General features: G+C 39.9%; 1 protein-coding gene across 3 annotated transcripts in view; it reads left to right on the forward strand.

Annotated features, from left to right (window-relative positions):
- Positions 1 to 22,906, forward strand: part of Cfap61 (cilia and flagella associated protein 61) — a 257,942-nt gene that overhangs the window by 158,045 nt on the left and 76,991 nt on the right. For all 3 annotated transcript variants that reach the window (XM_015476914.2, XM_048811377.1, XM_048811378.1), the window contains 2 exons: positions 276 to 444; positions 8,668 to 8,842. In XM_015476914.2, the coding sequence (XP_015332400.1) occupies positions 276 to 444; positions 8,668 to 8,842 (344 nt within the window). The remainder of the gene's footprint in view (positions 1 to 275; positions 445 to 8,667; positions 8,843 to 22,906) is intronic.

Genomic DNA, 22,906 nt, shown 5'->3' on the forward strand with positions numbered 1-22,906 from the left:
TCTCTCTCTCTCTCACACACACACACACACACACACACACCCCTTTTTCCTTGTGGACTGGCCTAAGCCAGGTGGAACAATTTAGTTTTAATGGGAAGATGTCAATTTGTGCCTAAGTGTTTCAAAACGAAAAATCTCCTAGCATCCATCCTGGTAAACTCACAGCAAGAGCACAGACTTGGCTCACTAGGGGACTCGAACCAGCTCAACAGATGTCTAATTAATGCCCGCTGTCAGCTGCTCAAATGTCACTTATGGAGCTTCTCTCTTTGCAGCCACTGTTTTAATGATAAAGATTATGCATTGATGTCACTGTGCTCCTGGGTTAATGTTGTGGTTGGTAGAATGACTGGCATAGACCGAGCAGCCAAGCATGTAATAGTTTCCAAGGACCAAATCGTGCTGTACGACCACCTCATCCTCTGTACCGGGCAGCAGTACCAGGTGAGGCTGTGCACATGGGATGTGTTTGGAGATCTCCACGGATAATGTGTTTACTGGGGCACATGCTCTCTGGGTAAAGAGCATCCTTTCTTGCCCGGACAGCTGCCACTCTATATTCATAAAAGCGCTCTTCAAGGCCTGCGCACATGACCAGAATTGTGTCCGCAAACCCTCCCAGAAACCCATTCCAAGAAAAACATTCTGCTCCAGGATAAAAATCACAGCAAGTTGGAGAAATGTCATTCTTAAGCTGTTGTCCCAAAGTCTAACACTTAATGGCTCACCATAGCAGAATCCAGACACAACCAGGCACGCATTTGTGGTAAATTAATTTATGCCTCAAGAGGCTAACATTTGGCTGTGGCAATGCACTCACGCAAAAGTATTTCAAACATGCGCACCTTCTGTCAACCCTTATTTTATTTTGTCTCTCAGTTATAAAACTAGGAAATCAGATTGACTGCTTTCCCAGTGACCATGCTTCCCGTTTGATTAATCTCTCAAGCCACATTTGAATACGGCATTGCTGGATTCAACCGAAGCTGTTCATGTCTCAGGCAGCAGATTTTAATATTCCCACTTCTTGGTACACATTAGCATTTTCTGTGGCCCACAATACAGTCTCTCTCCCATGAAAATACATTGTTTTAAAACTCAAGGATGGGATCTCAATTAGACTGTCTCATGCATGGTGGTGGATTCAATGCATGTATGCTTTCTTTACTTTTCCCAAGCCAGGAGAAGGAGCAGACAGAGTCTCAGTACTAGCGCTGTTACTGCATGTGGTGAGCAGTCACTTTAGCAATGTTCCCTGCTTTGTCTGCACATCGAGATCCCCTGGGGTGCTTTGAAAACACCTATCCCTAGGCGCTGCCTCTGGAAATTGTTTTAGTTATTTTGGTGGGCCTGTTTTTGTTGTTGTTGTTGTTGTAATTCCCAGGGGTGCTTTACCACGGAGCTACATCCCTAGGACTTTGGGGGTTTTGTTTGCGATCCCATTTTGCTAAATTGCCAAGGCTGGTCTTGAACTTGTGATCCTCCTGCTTCAGCCTCCCAAGTCACTGTGATTACAGGTGTGTGTCACTGTGCCCAGCTCCTGCAGTATTTTTTTAAGCTTCCCAGATGATCATAAACTAAGGCAGAGAATCACCAGCTGGAATTTTCTCAAGGTTGAATTCCTTCATCTTTATCTTAGAACAGCACTTGTCAAACTGCATGGCTGCACACACAAAGCCTCAGAGCATCCGGTTAAAACCAAGATGCTGAGCCCTGGGGTGGGGTGGCAGAACCTCAGATAGTAGTTTCTAACAAGCTCCCTGGTGAGGCCGTTGCTGCTAGTGAATGGACTGCACTTTGAGGAGCTTGGGTGAATCTCTAAATAATTTACTTTTCTTTCTTTCTTTTTTTTTCTTTCTTTTTAAGAAGTCTCTTTCTCAAAGGATAAAAAAGAATGCCTTTTTTTATTTTGGTTGAAGGATAAAAATGAACTGGAGAGATACCTCATTTTGATATTTAAGGATTCCTCATACTTAAAAAAAATAAAATAAACCAAAAGAAAACACCAGGCACTCCTTTCGCCTGTCCCCCCTCACCTGCCCGACGGGTTCCAGCTGCTGCTGGCGACTGCGTACTTTGGAAACTGAGCAGAGGACTGGGCCAGCTGTCCAGTGACTCGGGCATCTGCCCATGTGTGTCCAGCTGCCCCTGCAGCTTTGGTTTGCGGCACATTAAGCTCTTGCCCTTTTTACAGTGGGAAAAATGAAATGAAGAAGTGATAAAGGGAGTTCCAATTTAATTTTTCCAGAAGGACATAAAAATCAAAGGTACATAGAGCAATACAGAAAGGGCAGCTGAATTCACTGGGGACCTTCTAGTTTGTATTTCTTTTTCTATCTCCTTCTCTTTGATTCTCGCATGATTTTGTCCCAATTTTGTCAAACAAAATGATGAAAATAAAACCTAAACCCAAAACAAGAAGACAATCTATTATAAAATATAATTATGATCTTTCACCTCTAATTAGACCTTTTAAATGGCATGCTTCACTGTAAAATATTCTGCAATATTTTGATATGCAAATGCACATCACACAATCTTTTTATCAGAAAATCTGTGCACAAGGTAAAATCTTTAATTGTATGCCATGGCTGAGAGTAACGAGGGCTGTTCTCTTACTTCCAAGTCCTCTTTCTTGAGCTATACAGTCTGAAGCATTTCTGCTAGAATAAAGTGCTTTAGAATAAAGTGTTTACTACCATAGCTCCAGATACCATGTTTATAGAAGTTTTGTCCTTGATCTGCCAACTGCAAAGTTGCCATTATTCAAGGCCTCTCTGTTTTGAAAGATGATATGGCATTTAGCTATCTCATTTTCAGTACCCTCTAACTTCCTTACCCACCCACTTCATCAGTTTTCACTGGTTTTTGAATGAATACATGCCACCTTTGAAAACCACTCTGAGATCACTTCCAAATGAGATCACATGACTCGCAAATGGTTACTGAGAGACGGATAATACCTGCTCTGTGCCTGGACTTGGGTAATCTCATAAGGAAGAAGAACACAAATTTAACTCAAACTTAACACCAAAACCCAAACAACAACAAATAACCCAATCAATAAATGGGCAAAATAACTGAAAAGAAACTTCTCAAGAAACACAAATGACCAACAAATATATGAAAAAAATGCTTCACATCTCTAGCAATCAGGGAAATGCACATCAAAACTACACTAGGATTTCCCCTTATTTCAGTCAGAGTGACAATGATTAAGAATACAGACAATATGAATGCTGACAAAGATGTGGGGGAAAATGTGTACGTGTACACTGTTGGTGAGACCGCAGACTATTATAACCACTCTGGCAAGCAGTATGGAGATTCCTAAAACAAGTAGGAATGAAACCACCGTATGACCTAGCTATTCCTCTCCTTGGTATTTTCACAAAAGAACTAATATCAATATACTAAAGCAGTATGGCCACCTCAATGTTTATAGCAGCACAATTCATGATAGCTAAATTATGGAATTAACCCACGTGCCCATCAATAGATGAATGCATTAAGAAATTGTGAGCCAGGCATGGTGGCACACACCTGTAATCCCGGAAGCTTGGGAGGCTGAGGCAGGAGTATCATGAGTTCAAAGCCAGCCTGAGCAATAACGAGGTACTAAGCAACTCAGTTAGACCCTGTTTCTAAATAAAATACAAAATAGGGCTGTGGCTCAGTAGTCAAGTGCCCCTGAGTTCAATTCCTGGTACCCCCACCACTACCAAAAAAAAAAAAAGAAATTGTGGTTCACAATGGAGTTCTTCTCAGCTATAAAGAATAAAGAAATTATGGCATTTGCTAATAAGTGGATGAAAATGGAGATCATCATGCTAAGTGAAATAAGCCAGACTCAGAAACTCCAAGGTTGAATGTTTTCTTTCATATGCAGAAGCTAGGGTAAAATAAAGGAAAGGAAGAGGGAAAAAAATAGGACATCATAAAGATATAGGAAAGTAGTGTAGAAGAAGGAGATCAAAAAGCAGAGTGGAGGGATGGGTAAGGGGAGGCAATACAGAATGAATTCTTAGAAAATCATGTTATGTGCATCTATAAATATATTACCAGGAACTTCACATTTATGTATAAGTAAGAAGAAGCAATCAAATATAAATAAATAGACAAGCAAAAGGAAGTCTAGCAGAGTAGAGGAAGGAGACCTACAGAGGGAAGGGAGTATGGGAGGTAAGAAGATTCATTAACTGAAATCAAATTCCATTCCATGAATGTGTGAGTTTGTCGGATGAACACAACTACTATGTACACTTATAAAGCTCTTTTTTTTTTTTAGAAAAAAGAGATAGGTACTTCAGTTTATAGTCAACCTGATATGACTCAACAATATGACATAGTCTCTGAGAGGTTCATGACATCTAGAATGAGAATAAAGTGTGGTAAGCAGAACAGTGCAGCCCCAGGAAAGAGTCTGCTACAAATAGGGACTGGGGAAAGAGCTATCTATGTTGATGTACCTTCTAGGAAAAGACTAGAGAGTGGGACTCCCCTTATCATTTGACAGCATCTAGTAGGAAGAGAATTCACACTGAAGATGAATGAAGGGAAAAGTAACAGCATAAAGTCAAAGCAAGTGGCTCTTTTGAACCATCGCTGCAAATTATCTGATACTTCTCCCATCAGAGGGTTGGAGTCTGTGCCTCCCCTTCTTGACACTGGGCAGACTTACAACAATAATTTAAGACATGCTAGAAGAAAACTCTCCTTACCCCCCCAAAAAATATTGTCTAACTGATTGATTTCAAGTAAAATCAAGGAAAAAAATTTCTCAGTTAGTTACATTCTGGTAAATGTCAGAGAATGAGACATTTCTGATTGTTGCATGAGAATGACGGGAGGTGAAAGGAGAACGAGCTTCAGAAGAAAAATAACAGATTACCAAATGCACCCCCTTACAAAGGAGCAAAAATAAGGCAATCATAAAATATTCCCTCTTTGATGTTAAACTGCAAAATAAAATGAAACCAACTGCACAGAATTCTGAGAAAATTTAATGGTTCAGTTATTATATGTCTACTTAATTCTATCATTTTAGAAGATAGCAAAGAGACATTCTCTTATGTGCATATCCTCAGAAAAATTATCTTCCATGTTTTTTTAACCTTACTGTAAAGTGCAATGTACTCCAAATAACTGAGATTAAAAAAGAAAATTTAGAACTTTATAATAGTATAAGGATAGGTAGCAAGCACCACAAATGTAATTTAAATAATTTTTGTAAATCTGAAAATAACTATGAAATAGGAAATTATGACTCTCAACCTAAGTTAGTCTAATAGAGACCAAGAACTTCCTGAAAATATGGAAAAAAAAGTGTAAAGGGAGTAATATGAGTCATCTTAAGTAGGCAATCCAAAGGTAATATTTCAGGGTTGACCCATTATTATTTAGAGGAATTCGGTGACACACGCCTGTAATCCCAGAGGCTCTCCGGAGGCTGAGACAGGAGGTTTGCAAGCAATAGTGAGGCACTAAGCAACTCAGTGAGATCCTCAGCAATAGTGAGGCACTAAGCAACTCAGTGAGACCCTGTCTCTAAATACAAAATAGGGCTGAGGATGTGACTCAGTGGTCAAGTGCCCCTGAGTTCAATCCCCGGTACACACCCCCGAAAAAAAAAAAAAAAAGAACCATAAAAGACTATGTCAGGCAAATCCTCTCAGCTCTTAGAGCAGTGATATTAATACACAACAAAGTAAAATTGGAGACACAAAAGCAATTAACACTGACAAAGGTCAAAATTCATGGTGACAATATAGAGGTCACAAATCTATTATGGGCTGAACATGATTGTGTCAAAGGACAGGCCATAAAAACAAGGGTGTACACCTGGCTTACTCATTTAAGAAAAGGACAAGCTAAGACACATCCAGAAGCTCAAATTCACCCCAGATGTTGAGCCACACAGATGAAAATTGGGGTGGCTAGGATGACCAGCTAGTCAGAACTAGTCTTGTACATCATAACCCCAGGAAGCTGATTTAGGACAGGTCCACGGAAGCAACGGGAATATGATGCTTATTCACCCTAAGAAACAGCCTTCTAATGGTCTGGAAGTCTCTTCCACAAGGGAGTGGCCAGCCCCAGGAGACAGGAGCATGCTGTGCTGAGAGCCTTCATCAGAGCAATGAGAGTCCCGGATGGCAGTCGAGTGTTTTCTATGAAATGATCATATATTAGCTGATGTAACCTTCATGGTAACTCTAAGATGATTCCAAGAAAAATCACCTTGGAGTGAGTGTCATCTTCGTTCTCACACTTCAGATTAGGGGACCACCTGTTATTTAGCAATTTGCCTGGGGCCTCTCCACTGCAGGTGAACTTTCTGCCCATCATAGGTGCAGTAGTATTCCTGCCTAACAATCCTGAGACCTTACCACACGAATACGCAAGACAGCTGGTATAGATCCTCCAACAAAGACCTCAAGTTGCAGTTAAGTTTTGCATCCTGTGCCTTCTCTTTTTCTCCTCTGTATAATTTGCACCTGGCAGCCAAATTGAAGGGGCAAAATAGTGGCCCATTGGGCAAATTCAGGCCATTGTGCTGATTCATTGGGCTTTCAGGATACTGTTTGATTTTAATTTGAACCAAAGTAATAAAAAGTCAAGAGTCCATGTAAAAACCCCAGTATTTGACATTTCTTGAACAATCAGATCTGGCCCTACTTGATCCATGCTCTTCCCTGGCAACAACTGGATGGAGCTGAGTCATAGCTGAACTCTGGCCAGGACACAGGCTCTCTAGTTTGTATCCCTGACATGGGGGACAAGTGTCAGCCACCATCCTTTATTGGGGTTTCACTATTGCTTTCTTTACAGTAGAGGAAAGTTTCTGTTTCCACTCATGTCAGTGTCAAAAGCGAGAGAACAGAAATTATACAGGGATGATTCTGTATAAATAGAGAGAAGGAAGATGGAGAGAGTAAGAGAGACAATTTCCCTGGAAAAAAATCCTGTAATTTTCATGAGTAAATAACAATCCACTTCCCTTTTTGTATTTTTCTGCCTAGCCCCTCTGTACACTTGAATCTTAGTACCTATTAAAATTGCTTCTGTGGCAGATAGACCAAGTCAAATTTAGTTTGACATTGCCTTCCAGAGCCTTACTACTCCTGCTTGAAGAAGTGGAGCCTTAGTTTCATCGTCTTGATCCTGATGTGTTAGCTTTGCTAACACATCAAAATACCTGTAGAACAACTTAGGGGAAGAAAAGTTTAATTTGGGCTCACAGTTTCAGAGGTCTCATTCTGTCCATGGTGGGCTGATTCCATTGCTGTGGGTCTGAACAACAGGGTGGAAGGAGGTGGTAGAGGAAAACTGCTCAGCCCATAGCAGCCAGGAAGCAGAGGAAGAGAAAGAAGAAGGGGCTCGGATCAAGATGTAGTCCCTCAAGGGTACACCCCCAGTGACCTATTCCTTCCAACCATGCCTCACCTGCCTATAGTTCTACCCCTTCATTCTAATCCATTCAGCATCAATGGATTAATCCACTGAGTCCTACCTCTGGTCATGATCCAACACTTCCCAAAAGCTCTACCTCTGACTACTTCCATGCATATGATGGTAGCCAACTTCCAGGACTGGTTAGAGAAGAATAAGGGGCTCTCTGTGCTGCTTCTCTCTCTCAGGACACTTCCACCATGTTAGGAGGAAGCCCAAGCCACAGGATCTCTCCACATGTGAGTGTTCCAGGTCTTAGACACCATCAACTTCTAGGTAGATAATGACCACTTATGGGTAGTTTTGAGTCCTCACATATTTTGTGGGAAAAGTAAAAGAACTGAGATATTATACCTTCAAATGACTCCACCTTCCAGCCATCAAATCACCCTCAGCCCTTTAATCTGTCCATCTGAGGTTCTAAATGTTGTGGAACAGTTAAGCTGTCCCTTAACATGCCCTGTCTTAATTATTGGTTGACAGAATCCATGAGCCTAATAAACAATTGTTTCTACCAATAAGTTTTGGAATAATTTATTTTACATTAGACAGTGTTATGGTTTGGAAGTGAGGTGTTCTCCAAAAGCTCAAGTGTGAGACATCACAAGAAGGTTTAGAGGAGAAATGATTGGATTATGAGAGCCTTGACCCAATCGGTGAATTAATTCCCTGATGGGATTAACAGAGTGGTAGCTAAATGTGGGTTAGGTGTGGCTGGAGAAGGTGGGTCATTGAGAACATGCCTTTGAGTTATATATTTTGTATCTGGTAAGTAGAGTCCCTCTCTCTGCTGTCTCATCATTATGTGAGCTGCTTCCCTCTACCACACTCTTCTGCCATGGTGTTCTGCTTCACTCAAGCCCTGAGGAATGGAGCCTGCTGTCCGTGGACTGAGACCTCTGAAACTGTGAGCCCCCAAATAAATTTTCCTTCTCTACAGTTGTTCTTATCTTCTCTTTCAGTCGTAGCAGCAAAAAAGCCAAATAAAACAGACAGCCAGAGTGATTCCTTCTGAGCATTGTCTCTAAATGGTCCATTTTGTCTTATTTGTTTGTTTTCTCCCCTTTCGATTAAAAGATAATTAATTATATCTGGGAACATAAAAGGACATATCTATATCAGACATTGCCAAGTGCATTTTATCATTATTATTGTAAAACTGGTTCAGATCTTCACGTTGTACCACTAAAATAAGCATTTCTCCTTCTACCTCAGGTCCCATGCCCTACCGGGGCCGACCCTGGGCAACACCTGACAAACAGAGAGGTTCCAGAAAGCAGTCAACTGCAATACGCTGGGAAAGTTCCCAGCAACCATTTCATTCTCAACGAGGAGGAAGACTGTTTAAGTGCCCTGGTCTGGATAAGGAAGCAATACTTCCCCACCGAAGGTAAAGATATCAGTAGCCATGCATCTTTTCAGAACAGCGTTTTATTTTTATAATGAGTCTCATTCTTCATCTAGTTCCAGTATATAATTAGTGCCTAATTAATTCCAAGCAAATCATTCATCTGTCATGCTTTGTTTTCCAGATTAATTTACAACTTGTTGTCATTTTTGGAGACCCAGCCTGTTTGCTGGGGGAAAGAAAAAGGCTTGAGATAGTTTAATTATCTATAATTATTTTATTACACAAAATGAATATCCGAAGAGCAAAGCATGGCTAAAATCATTAACTAATTAAAGAATAATTTAATAAGCAAACATGTTTAGCAATTATATGGAAAATATGTCTCCTTTTGTGAAGCTGAAAAGACCAAAGAAGAAAAAGAAAGACTCACATTGGAAGGGCTCTTTTCTTCTTTTCACAAGCCATTGTTCTCTTTCTTGCTGTTGCCCGTGCTGTTCTTGCCACAAATCCACATATTCGAGTTGCATACCACTTTTTGAATCCAAGTGAGAAAGTAAAACATTTGTACAAATGCCTTCGCCACTCAAAAGCGTTTTCTCAAGCATCCTTCTCTCCATTGCTTGAATTTCACTGAAATCGTTTGACTCATAAAACCACCAGAACAGGGCTCAGCTACCCATGTGTCTCTAGTCGAAACCTGGAAGTCCAAGTTTGGAGATGATTTTGTACATTCAGCCCCTTTGTTTTACCTAAGGCCAGGGAGAATTAATGATCTCGTAGAATGTGGCAACCTCCTATGGTGATAGCTGAAATTCTAATCCTGACCTTCAGTTCAGGCCAGGATACAAGGACCAGTAATTGCCCAGGAAGTGGGCATCAATGTGTAAGACTAAATGTGCACCTTTAAAATACATTTATGTAAATAAAATTTAATTACCTTCATTATTATATCAATTATTATATTATCATTATATTAATCATTTTATATTATATTATATCATTATTATATTAATTATATTAATGTAATTAATACATTACAATAAAATATAGTTTCTCCTGATTTTTGGTGGATGGTTTAAATCCACCAAAACTTTTTGCCAAGTTAGAATATTGACCACATTAAAAAAATTACTAGGCCCACACCAACTTGCGCAGGACCCAGGCCTAGGGTAGGTTCGAGTTTGCCACGCCCCCCCCAACCTGGGAGCCCAAGCCTAACCTACTTCCATCTTGGGACACTGCAGACATCGCCATAGCCTTCCCCATGCAGTAACCCCTACCTTTTAAACAGACAGAGCCTAGAAGCAGCTGAATCTCAGAGCAGGCATCCCAAAGACAGTGTAAGGCCCACCCTTTCAGCCCCATCTCTGTAAGACATTGCATCCATCTTGGGGCATCTCCACTATTATCGTGAGTTACTTTGGCTATTGCTGCCACCACCTTTAGTTGCAGTGGCATACATTGAGGGACACCAGCAGGGTCTGGAACATCAAGGTGAGGTACAGACAATCTGCACAGGTACTACAAGAATATAGGGTAGAAACTTTAATATCTCAGATCCACACTGCAACAAAGGAAGACACATAGACAACATGAAAAAACAAGGGAGGAAAGTTCCCCAAACAAACCAGGATACTACAACAGAACCCATGAACAGCAAAGTTGGTGAAATGTCAGAGAAGGAGTTTAGAAGGTTCATAATTAAAATGATCTGTGAATTAAAGAATGACCTAAATGAGCAAACATACAAAAATTGACGACTCCAACAAAGAGATGAGACAGCAAATAAACGTAGCTAAAGATTACTTCAAGAAAGAGATACAGACTCAGAAAAAAATTAGTCATAAATCCTTAAAATGAAGGAAACAATAAAATAAATAAAAAACACATAGAAAGCATAACCATCAGACTAGGTCACTTAGAAGAAAGAACAATTAGATAATAAAGACAAAGTATACAATCTGGAAAATAAAGTTGATCACACAATGAAGATAGTAAGAAACCATGAACAGAACATCCAAGAATTATGGGACAACATCAAAAGACTAAATCTAAGAGTTATTGGGATAGAGGAAGGCACAGAATTTCAAACCAAAGGAATGTACAATCTCTTCAATGAGATAATATCAGAACATTTCCCAAGCATGAAGAGTGAATTGGAAAACCAAATCCAAGAGGCTTACAGGACACCAAATGTACAAAGTTACAACAGATCTACAACAAGGCCCATTATAATGAAAGTGCCTAGCATACAGAATAAGGATAGAATCTTAAAAGCTGCAAGAGAGAGGAATCAGATCACATATAGGGGAGACCAGTTCATATCAGCAGATTTTTTAACCCAGACTCTCAAAGCCTGGAGATCATGGAACAAATATACCAAGCTCTGAAAGAAAATGGTTGCCAACCACGAGTCTTGGTTGGCAAAATGAAGCTTCAGATTTGATGATGAAATAAAAATCTTCCATGATAAACAAAAGTTAAAAGAATTTACAACTAGAAAACCTGCACTACAGAACATCCTCAGCAAAATATTCCACGAAGAGGAAATGAAAAACAATAATGAAAATCAAAGAAAGAAAACTTCAAACCAATATCTCTAATGAACATAGATGCAAAAATTCTCAATAAAATTTGGGCAAATTAAATACAAAAACATATCAAAAAGACAGTACACCACAATCAAGTGGGGTTCATTCCAGGAATGCAAGGTTGGTCCAACATATGGAAATCAATAAATGTAATTCATCACATCAATAGATTTAAAGATGAGAACCATATTATCATTTCAATAGATGCAGAAAAAGCATCTGACAAAATACAGCACCCCTTCGTGTTCAAAACACTAGAAAAACTAGGGATAACAGGAACATATCTCAACATCATAAAAGCTATCTATGCTAAGCCCCAGGGCAACATCATTCAAAATGGAGAAAAATTGAAAGCATTTCCTATAAAAACTGGAACAAGACAGGGATGCCCTCTTTCGCCACTTCTATTTAACATAGTTCTTGAAACACTGGCCAGAGCAATTAGACAGTTGAAAGAAATTAAAGGGATATGGATAGGTAAAGAAGAACTCAAATTAGCACTATTTGCTGATGATATGATTCTATACCTAGAAGACCCAAAAAATTCCACCAGAAAACTTCTAGAGCTAATGAATAAATTCAGCAAAGTAGCAGGATTACAAACTCAACACCCATAAATCAAAGGCATTTCTGTATATCAGTGACAAATCCTCTGAAAGGGAAATGCGGAAAACTACGCCATTTAAAATAGCATAAAAAAAAATACTTGGAAATCAAACAAAGAGGTGAAAGACCTCTACCATGAAAACTACATAACGCTAAAGAAAGAAATTAAAGAAGACCTTAGAAGATGGAAAGATCTCCCTTGTTCTTGGATAGGAAGAATTAATATTGTCAAAATGATCATACTACCAAAAGCACTATACATATTTTATGCAATTCAAATCAAAATCCCAATGGCATTCCTCACAGAAATAGAAAAAGCAATCATGAAATTCATCTGGAAATATTAGAGACCCAGAATAGCTAAAGCAATTCTTAGCAAGAAGAGTGAAACAGGTGGCATCACTATACCAGACCTTAAACTATACTACAGAGCAATAGTAACAAAAACAGCATGGTATTGGCACCAAAATAGACTGGTAGACCAATGATTCAGAATAGAGGATACAGAGACTAATCCACATAATTACAGTTATCCTATATTTGACAAAGGGACCAAAAATGTACATTGGAGAAAAAACCTCTTTAATAAATGGTGCTGGGAAAATTGGAAATCCATATGCAACAAAATGAAATTAAACCCGTATCTCTCACCATACACAAAACTCAACTCAAAGTGGATCAAGGACCTATGAACTAAACCAGAGACACTGAGTCAATTAGAAGAAAAAGTAGGCCCAAATTTCCATCATGTTGGATTAGGCCCCAACTTCCTTAATAAGACTCCTGTAGCACAAGAATTAATATCAAGAATCAATAAGTGGGATGGGTTCAAACTAAAAATCTTCTTCTCAGCAAAAGAAACAATCAGTAAGGTGAATAGAGAGCCTACTATGAGGCTCTTATCACAAATTCTTACCACACGCACGTCAGATAGAGCACTAATCTCTAGGACATATAAAGAACTCAAAATCTTAACACCAAGAAACAAATAACCCAATCAATAAGTGAGCCAAGGAACTGAACAGACACTTCTCAGAAGAAGATCACAAATATATGAAATCAACAAATATATGAAAAAATGTTCATCATCTCTAGCAATTAGAGAAATGCAAATCAAAACTACTCTAAGATTTCATCTGACTCCAGTCAGAATAGCAGCTATTAAGAATACAAACAACAATAAGTGTTGGTGAGTATGTGGGGAAAAGGCACACTCATACATTGCTGGTGGCACTGAAAATTGGTGCAGCCAATCTGGAAAGCAGTATGAAAATTTCTTGGAAAACTGGGAATGGAACCACCATTTGACCCAGCTATCCCTCTCATCGGTCTATACCCAAAGGACTTAAAAACAGCATACTACAGGGACACAGCCACATCAATGTTTATAGCAGCACAATTCACAATAAGTAAACTGTGGAACCAACCTAGATGCCCTTAAGTAGATGAATGGATAAAGAAACTGTGGTGTATATACACAATGGAATATTATTCAGCATTAAAAGAGAATAAAATCATGGCATTTGCAAGTAAATGGATGGAGCTGGAAAATATAATGCTAAGTGAAATTAGCCATTCCCAAAAAAACCAAATGCCGAATGATTTCCCTGATTTAAGGATGCTGATTCAAAATATGCTGTGGCAGGCAGGGATGGGAGGATTAGATGAACTCTAGATAGGGCAAAGGGGAAAAGGGGAGGGAATGACAGGGAGGGATATAGGGGTAAGAAAGATGGTGGAATGCAATGGTCATCATTACCCTAAGTACATGTATGAAGACACAAAGAATGTGACTCTACTTTGTGTACAACCAGAGACTGAAATATTGTGCTCTCTGTGTAATACGAATTGTAATGCGTTCTGTTTTCATATATAACAAATTAAAATTTAAAAAATTAAATTAAATTTTTAAAGTTACTAGTTTCCAGGCATGGTGGCACATGCCTGTAATCCCAGTGCCTCAGAAGCCTGAGACAGGAGGAACCTGAGTTCAAAGCCAGGCTTGGCAATAGTGACATGCTAAGCAACTCAATGAGACCCTGTCTCTAAATAAAATATAAAATAGGACTGGAGATGTGGCTCAGTGGTTGAGTGCCCCTGAATTCAAAACCCTGTACCCACTACCCCCCAAAAAGTTACTAGTTGACTACATTTAAAATTTTTTAAAGGGCATTAAATAGCATTTAATACATTGCTGGATTCCATTTGCTAATACTATATAGGCTGTCTCCCTCTTAATTTATAAATAGGGTTGATCTGTAATTTTGTCTTTAATGCTTTCCTTGTTATATTTTTAAATTCAAGAGTCTACTAGTTCACAACACATTTTTGGAAGCTTCCCATATTTATGAGGACAGAAGGATGTCTGAAATGCAAAATAACTTAAAGGTTGGACAGGAATCAGACATAAAACCAATAGGATTTGGAACCTTTGGGTAGAGGTGGGATATATGGGAATATATATACCAGCAACCCAGATTTAAACTTTGTGGTGAAATATTTTTGTATTTGTATCAGGTCTTGATATTATTTTCAGTTTTCCATTTATATATGTTTAAATCTGTTTCAACATTTTATTCATTCTTTAACTTCTTTCTTTAGCAACTGTCCATGGCCTATATACACTTTAAAAATTCTGTAATCCAGGAAGATGACCTAATCCAGGAGTTCAGCAAACTTTCATTATAAAGTGCCAGATAGCAAATATTTTGGACTTTGAAGGCCATACAATCCCTGCCATAGCCATTTATCTATGCCATCACAGCAGGAAAGCAACCACAGAGCGTACAGAAATGAGTGGGCATGGCCGTGTACCAAAAAAACTTTACAAAATTTGCAAGAATAGGTGTCAAGCCATGTTTGCAGAACCCTGCTTTTACCCATAGAATTTGGAGCAAGGCATTACCCTTGCATCAAGTCCAGACTCAAAATGCAGTTTAAACTTCATAAAAGCACAAAAGTTCAGTATAAAATGCACAATATGTCTTAGGACAGTGCCCAATCCAGTGCACTTTGAATCCCTGAACTTTGAATGTTTTAGGGTGCTAGGACTGAGGAGCATCTTGATCGAGAGAAGAGCCTTCAAAAGTGGCAATGCAAGCTCTTAAGGTTGGATGTTGATGGCAGAGAACTTAGAAATCCCAAAACGAGACACACTATGGTCCCCTTGAGGTGTTTTCTCGGTTCTTGGGTGGGGAAAGAGCATCAGTGCTATTTTGTGGATTGGACTAGTTGTTAAAGATGGTGGTGCTGTGGTGCTTTTTCAAGACTTAAGAATGTCTCTCATCAGCCACTATCTGAGTGCCTGGTTTTGACCACTGAACAGAGAGAATAAAAGAAGTATGTGAAAATTAGTTTCTTGTCTTAAGTGTAGGCAGTTTTCCCCATGTCTGGTGCTTGATGATTCCCCAGAGTGCCTCCCAAGTAGGTGTACTTAACACTCAGACACTGAGACCAGACTCTGGGAGCCATCTGAGAAACCTGATCCAGTCAAGTTAACTTAACTCTGTGTAAAAGCCTTTTCAAATGACTTCTTATGTGAGAAAAGTTAGGAAGAAAAATATTACCTCCAGACTTAAGGAAACTCTTCTCTTTGTAGCTTTTCTATAATTTGAGTCCTATTCAGACATGACTTTAATTAGTCCCATCAGATCTTACTCTTATAGTTAATTTCCTGTTCTTTTCTTGTGCCCCCACATGCCCTACATCCCCCCCCCATCACTTCCCTCCCCAAACCCTACAATACAGCATCATTGGAACCCAGTACAGATCCCAGAAAAAAGTGAGCCTGGGTCAGTCACTCAAATACTACAGAAAGCCCATCCACACATGAGAGCCAAGAACCAACAACAGAATTGTACCCATGAGGGTTTCCAGGAAATACGGCACTGAGAAGAACCTCGCTAGAGAGCAGGTCGCCAAGTAGAGCCTCCTAAACACACCTGGGCTTTCCTGGCAAGTGGAAAAAATCTGGTTAACATCTGGGGGAGATGAACATGGAAATACACATCCATGCCATATCACTGGGACGATCTCAAGTGCTAACTGAGACTTCTGAGTGTAATATTCAAGTTTCACAGTGGACTTTCAAATCCCTCTAATACTGTGGAAGACCTAGTGGTCTTTCTAGAGCCACATTTTGAAAGGAAAATAATTGTCACAGCAGCGTTGTTTCTAAGATGTCTAGAGTGCCATACTTTGCTGAAACTCCAAGCCATTTCTTTGACAATTACAGTTCTAATTTATCTCAACTGTATCTAACACTGTGCCTGTTAGTAGGTGATGCTCAATAAATATTTTGTTGAATGTGAGTGGAAATAACTTAGAATGCAACTCTTTTCCTTCCACTCAAGTTTTGTCCTATAAAAACTTTTTACCCTCAACCTGACCTGGAAATTGATAACCCATCAAGATGAAGACAGGAGAGCCCTGGAATGAGGTTGATTTCTTTCTTTCTTTCTTTCTTTCTTTCTTTCTTTCTTTCTTTCTTTCTTTCTTTCTTTCTTTCCTTCTTTCTTTCTTTCTTTCTTTTTTTCTTTAATATTTTCTTAGTTGTTGGTAGACTTTTATTTTATTTATTTATTTATATGTGGTGCTGAGATTCAAACCCAGTGCCTCACACATGGCAGGCAAGTGTGCCACCACTGAGCCCCATCCCCAGCCCTGATGGCTTTCTTTTAACATATTGACTGAGAAGAATGAACTAAAGTCTTCATTATGAATGACATACATTTATCAAGGCTTTGTAGTTCAGGTTCCAGAGTCAATGGCTTAGGTTCTGCCATTTCTGGGACATGTTACTTAACCCCTCTGTGTGTTAGATTCTGGACAATAGCTTCCTCAAGTGGTTTGCTGGGAGGATCAAATGAGATCAATGAGATATGACATGTATACTATATTCAGGACAGTGTCTCAGATATAGAAGTTGTTATTAGCATTACAATAGTCCCTCTCCTCTCCCTTTTTCCACCATTTCACTTTCCAAGGTTGCAATTACTCATGACCAACCAGAAGTATTATATGCAAATAGTTAAATGGTCTGAGAATATTGAATGAAAAATTCCAGGAAAAAAAATCAATCTGTAAGTTATAACCTGTATGCTGTTCTGAGTCGCCTAATGAAATCTTGAGCCACCTGGGATGTGAATCATCCTTTTCTTCAGTGTATCCACACTATATAGACTACCCACCTGTTAGCTTTCTCAGTTATTAGATCTCCTATTGTAGTATCACAGTACTTCCATTCAAGTAACCCTTGTTTTACTTAACAATGACCCTAAAGTGCAAGAGTAGTGATGTTTACAACTAAATTTTTCCAAAGAAAAGCCACAAAGTGGGGCTGGGGATGTGGCTCAGCGGTAGAGCGCTCGCCTAACACTTGTGAGGCACTGGGTTCCATCCTCAGCACCACATAAAAATAGATAAAATAAAGGCATGTGTGTCCAACAACAAGTAAAAAAAAAGTAAATTGACTTAAAAAAAAAAAGAAGAAAGCCATAAAGTGCATTCTTTAAGTAAAATGGTAAAAGGATGCCATAGGTATGTGTGCTTTGGAAAAAACCCAGTATATGGTACTCTTTGTGGTTTCAGGCATCCACTGGGGGTCCTAGAACATGTTCCAGTAGATAAGGGGAACCTACACTACTATCACTACTACATGTGATGAAATTCCTGCTACACGCTGAAGCTTCTCCAGAGGGTCAGTCTCAACCCCCATCAACATGGTGGAAGAGAAGTCGAGGATATCTGTTGATTAATTGTGTAAAGGCACCGTGGCCTTCATGAGAGCCCTAGAGGCTGGGAAGGTTGAAGAAGGCTCCCCCAGAGGATTTGAGCTTAGCTTTAAAGGAGAGCAAGAGAAGCAAACCAAGAAGGAGATTGGAGGAGTTTGATCTGTTTCCAAAAGACAGTGGGCCAGCAGTTGGACTGGACAACACATCTGTTTTAGGGTAGCAGTGGGGGAGAGAGGCAGAGGAGCCGACGGGAGACAGACTCTGGAGGCCTTCAATGGCCGGCCAAGTCTAAGTTTACCTGGTTACTTTTTAGAAAATGAGGACTCAGTGAAGGGAGAAAGCCAGAGGGCTGACCCTGTGCACGAAACAAACAGCCCTTCAAGAAGGCGACCTTCCCTCTGTAGCACCCATGCCAGCAGAGAGAAGGGGAATCTGATAAGAGTGAGTTCCAGGCTACTGCCCATTGGGCGTGGGCAGCTGTGGACACAATGATGGTTGGAAGTGGCCACCTTTGCTCCATTTGGTGGTCCTGAGGGCACAGCTGCTTCTAGCTTATTTCCAAGTCAGGGGACAGTGGTATTAGAAACCAGAAATTGGAAGTCTGGCATGTCATGCAAAATAACAAATGGGGCTGTGATCCTGCTCATTTGAAAGACTGGAGAAGCTATTACTGCTGTTGGACATTTCAGTCCTTGTTTTCTCTCCATGTCACCCTAAAAATGCCAGAAGGAATGTGAGTATTTTTCATAATATTTTTACCTTTACTCAGTCAGTGCTATTTCCCTCCTTTGTACATAGTTTCTTGAGGGAAAGGGAGAGGTAACCAAAGACAGTGGCCTGTTTGAAAAAAAACCCACTCATTGACTGTGACTGGGTGTCCTTTCCATCTGGGAACCACGCTCTGAATCCTGGGAGACGCCAGTCTTGACTTCACCAAAGCACAGGGACAAGATGAGGTTCCCTGATAACCACAGAGATTGTTCTAGAAGGATGGTGGATGCCAGGTAGCAGGCACGATAGATGCTCCTATGAGAGAGCTGACTCTCTTCTGAATTTCTACCCATTGTAAATACGCAGACACTACCCAAAGTGGGACCCTTCCCCCTAATTACTATTTTATCTCATAGCCCTCTGCTTCCGAAGGAGACCGCAGTTGCACTGTGGTGGAATTAGTCCAGGCTAAAGGATACTGTTTTCTGGGCTCTAGAGTCAGATGGATTTATGGATGTAAATTACCCTAAACTATTAGAACTGCTCCAGTGTCCTGGAGAATGGCTGACATCACAGGCTCAAACGCCGCTTTCAACTGCAAACAAAACCTGGAGTGTTCTTCTGGGGGAGTGTGGGAGGGGGGCAGATTCTGATATAACCCAGAAACCTGATACATTAGCACAGTTTATGGCATTAATTGAAACTAATTGAAATTCATCTGCTATTACCTCTGTACTTTCCATGAAAATGAAGAGTAGGGTGGAAGTGAAGTAAAAAAATAAATAAATAAAGCCGCTTTAATGGCTCAAAATGGATCAATTATTTTCATCTTTAGCTAAATACGGTTTACTGCCTTATTAAAAGCATGTTTGTAGGAAAAGTATAACATTAAAATTCCAGTGCATGAGTCACCAACAAAGCCTTTGTTAGGTTGTAACTATTCTTCCCTTTTTTATTTGGTGGAGTGAAATGGTTTAGGTCAGGACTGGGTCACAGAAATCTAATGCTTTGACTTATAAAACTATTTGTGAGCATGATATGCTTTTAAAGTGAGTGTCCATCTTATAATTTATTAATATCCTAGGATGTATTTTCATTATCTGGTAATTTACTAAAGATACTTATCCAGATAAAATTGGAGTACTTTTTAGTCTTATATTATGTATCCATCTGCAAGTGTAGGCAGTGGGTGAGTGCTAGTTCTGAAACCAGGCTCGCTGGTTTCTAATGCTGCTGACGTACATTTGCTATGTGAACTTTAGCTCATCACTTAACCTCTCTGTGCCCAATTTTCTGGAGAAAATAATAAAATCTATCTTATGGGCCTGATCTGAGAATGAATGAGGCCATACATAACCACTGTATGTTTCTTTTGAAATAGAAAAGGGAACTCTTAAGTAATTGTTAAAATACAATGAACTAGGTAAATATTCACAGACACAATAAAAAACACAACTATAAGATGTAGCATATAATTCTTGTTTTCTCTGGTCTTAAAATATAATAACTCTGAAGTAAAAAGTTCATATTAATATCTGTGTGCATTAAGTTCTTAACTTTACTTCTTATATCCTTGGGATCTAATTTCATGGCCAAATCACCAGATCAGAAAGTTCTTCCCTTTTTTCTAAGCCGCGGTTTTCTTCTTGAAGAATCCTTCATCTTTAAAGTCCTGAGCATCATCATGAAATGGCAGCAAAGCACATTTTTCCTAGTGGTTAAAAATGAAAGCACTCAGCTCAAAAAAATAAAGTGCCTTTCTGACATTTAATATATAATGTCTTAAGAAGGCTGTGCTATTACTTTTAGAATAAATCTATTACTTTAAAAAACATTAACCGGTCGCTGTGGTGCATGTCTATTATTCCAGCAACTCAGCAGGCTGAGGCAGGAGGATCCCAAGTTGGAGGCCTGCCCTGGGCAACTTGGCGAGAAGGTCTCAAAAAAGTAAAAGGGACAGAGGACGTAGCTCAGGGGTAGAGTGCCCCGAAGTCCAATCCCCAGCACCCCTACACACACACACACACACACACACTGTATTTTGTTTTTTGAATGAAATAGTGATCTACTCAGCTTTCCAGTTCTACCATCATTTTACCTTTAAACTGAAACTTCACCTGAAACAGTGATTGGCTATGTTCAGGAACCAGGATGATGAAGCTGACATCCCCTGCCCCCATGAACATAAATGCAAGATGACCCTGAACCTGGCCACAGCTGAAATTTTAAAGTGCGATCACCTTATTTAGCTGGTCACTATCCAAGTTGCTAGCCTGTTCATTTCCACCTTCAAATGTATCAGAAAGCTAATCTGTCGGGCTCCAAATTCCTCAATAGGACACCCATAGCACAAAAGTTAATAACTAGAATCAACAAATGGGACTTACTCAAACTAAAAAGTTTTTTCTCAGCAAAAGAAACAATAAGAGAGGTAAATAGGGAGCCTACATCCTGGGAACAAATCTTTACTCCTCACACTTCAGATAGAGCCCTAATATCCAGAGTATACAAAGAACTCAAAAAATTAGACAATAAAATAACAAACAACCCAATCAACAAATGGGCCAAGGACCTGAGCAGACACTTCTCAGAGGAGGACATACAATCAATCAACAAGTACATGAAAAAATGCTCACCATCTCTAGCAGTCAGAGAAATGCAAATCAAAACCACCCTAAGATACCATCTCACTCCAGTAAGATTGGCAGCCATTATGAAGTCAAACAACAACAAGTGCTGGCGAGGATGTGGGGAAAAGTGTACACTTGTACATTGCTGGTGGGACTGCAAATTGGTGCAGCCAATTTGGAAAGCAGTATGGAGATTTCTTGGAAAGCTGGGAATGGAGCCACCATTTGACCCAGCTATTCCCCTTCTCGGTCTATTCCCTAAAGACCTAAAAAGAGCATGTTACAGGGACACTGCTACATCGATGTTCATAGCAGCACAGTTCACAATAGCAAGACTGTGGAACCAACCTAGATGCCCTTCAATAGACGAATGGATAAAAAAAATGTGGCATTTATACACAATGGAGTATTACTCTGCATTAAAAAATGACAAAATCATAGAATTTGCAGGGAAATGGATGGCATTAGAGCAGATTATGCTAAGTGAAGCTAGCCAATCCCTGAAAAAAACAAATGCCAAATGTCTTCTTTGATATAAGGAGAGTAACTAAGAAGAGAGTAGGGTCGAAGAGCATGAGAAGAAGATTAACATTAAACAGGGATGAGAGGTGGGAGGGAAATGGGAGAGAGAAGGGAATTGCATGGAAATGGAAGGAGACCCTCAGAGTTATACAAAAGTACATACAAGAGGAAGTGAGGGGAAAGGGAAAAATAATACAAGGGGGACAAATGAATGTCAGTAGAGGGGGCAGAGAGAGAAGAGGGGAGGGGAGGGGAGGGGGGATAGTAGAGGATAGGAAAGGCAGCAGAACACAACAGACACTAGTATGGCAATATGTAAATCAATGGATGTGTAACTGATGTGATTCTGCAATCTGTATATGGGGTAAAAATGGGAGCTCATAACCCACTTGAATCAAAGTGTGAAATATGATATATCAAGAACTATGTAATGTTTTGAACAACCAACAATAAAAAATTAAAAAAAAATGTATCAGAAAGCAAAAAGATCACCTTTCCATTGACACAGGCATTTTAAGATGGCCCGTCTTCTGAGGTGGGGAATTGACAGTATTGCACCATCTCTTCCCGCTTTCTCCCCAGCTGGGCTGTGGACCCTGAAGCCCCTCCCTCCTGTTGGAGGCGCCCTTCCAGGTTTCTTTTGAAAGGCGGCTGCAGCTCAGCAATGAGAGAAGGACTTGGCTGTTCCCTCCTGCCAGTTCACTGTGGGAGCTTTTATGGCTATGCCTTTACCAGCGCCCTCCTTGGACCCTGTGTCCACTTTCAGATCTGTCATCTCAGTAATGCATGATTTATTCCCTAAAAGAAGCAACGAAAGTTGGCCTTCCATGAAAACGGCTATGGTTGTACTGCATTATCCTTTATTATGAATTCACCCAGAGCGCTCTGATCATCTGTTATCATTTGCCATTTGAAAGTAGGGCAGCTCACCCTTTATCTCTGTCACCTATTGGATCAAGTGCAAAAACCAGTCGTTTCTTATCTGTTGAATCAGCTGTGCCAGGAAGGAGACAGTGCCCAGATCTTTTAGCATAAAAAGTGATATTCAGGGCAAATCCTACTCTCTTTCTACCACGTTCACATACAGACTTCAAAACAGCGTGTAGGATATCCTGATTATGTAAAGGAACCCCTGCCGTGTGTCCCCTCCTCCTAACCATTTGTAAGGACTCCATGAAGCACTGGAGTGGTGCAAATACACTGATTCATTCATCTTTAACTAAAGGAACTTCTCTGGCTTGTTAAAAGCCTGTTATCAAAGAACACCTGTCTCAGGCCCCACCCCACCCCCCCAGCTTTTTCACCCCCTCT

Source organism: Marmota marmota, unplaced genomic scaffold, assembly GCF_001458135.2.
Source record: "Marmota marmota marmota unplaced genomic scaffold, marMar, whole genome shotgun sequence".
In the NCBI taxonomy this organism is placed as follows: domain Eukaryota; kingdom Metazoa; phylum Chordata; class Mammalia; order Rodentia; family Sciuridae; genus Marmota; species Marmota marmota.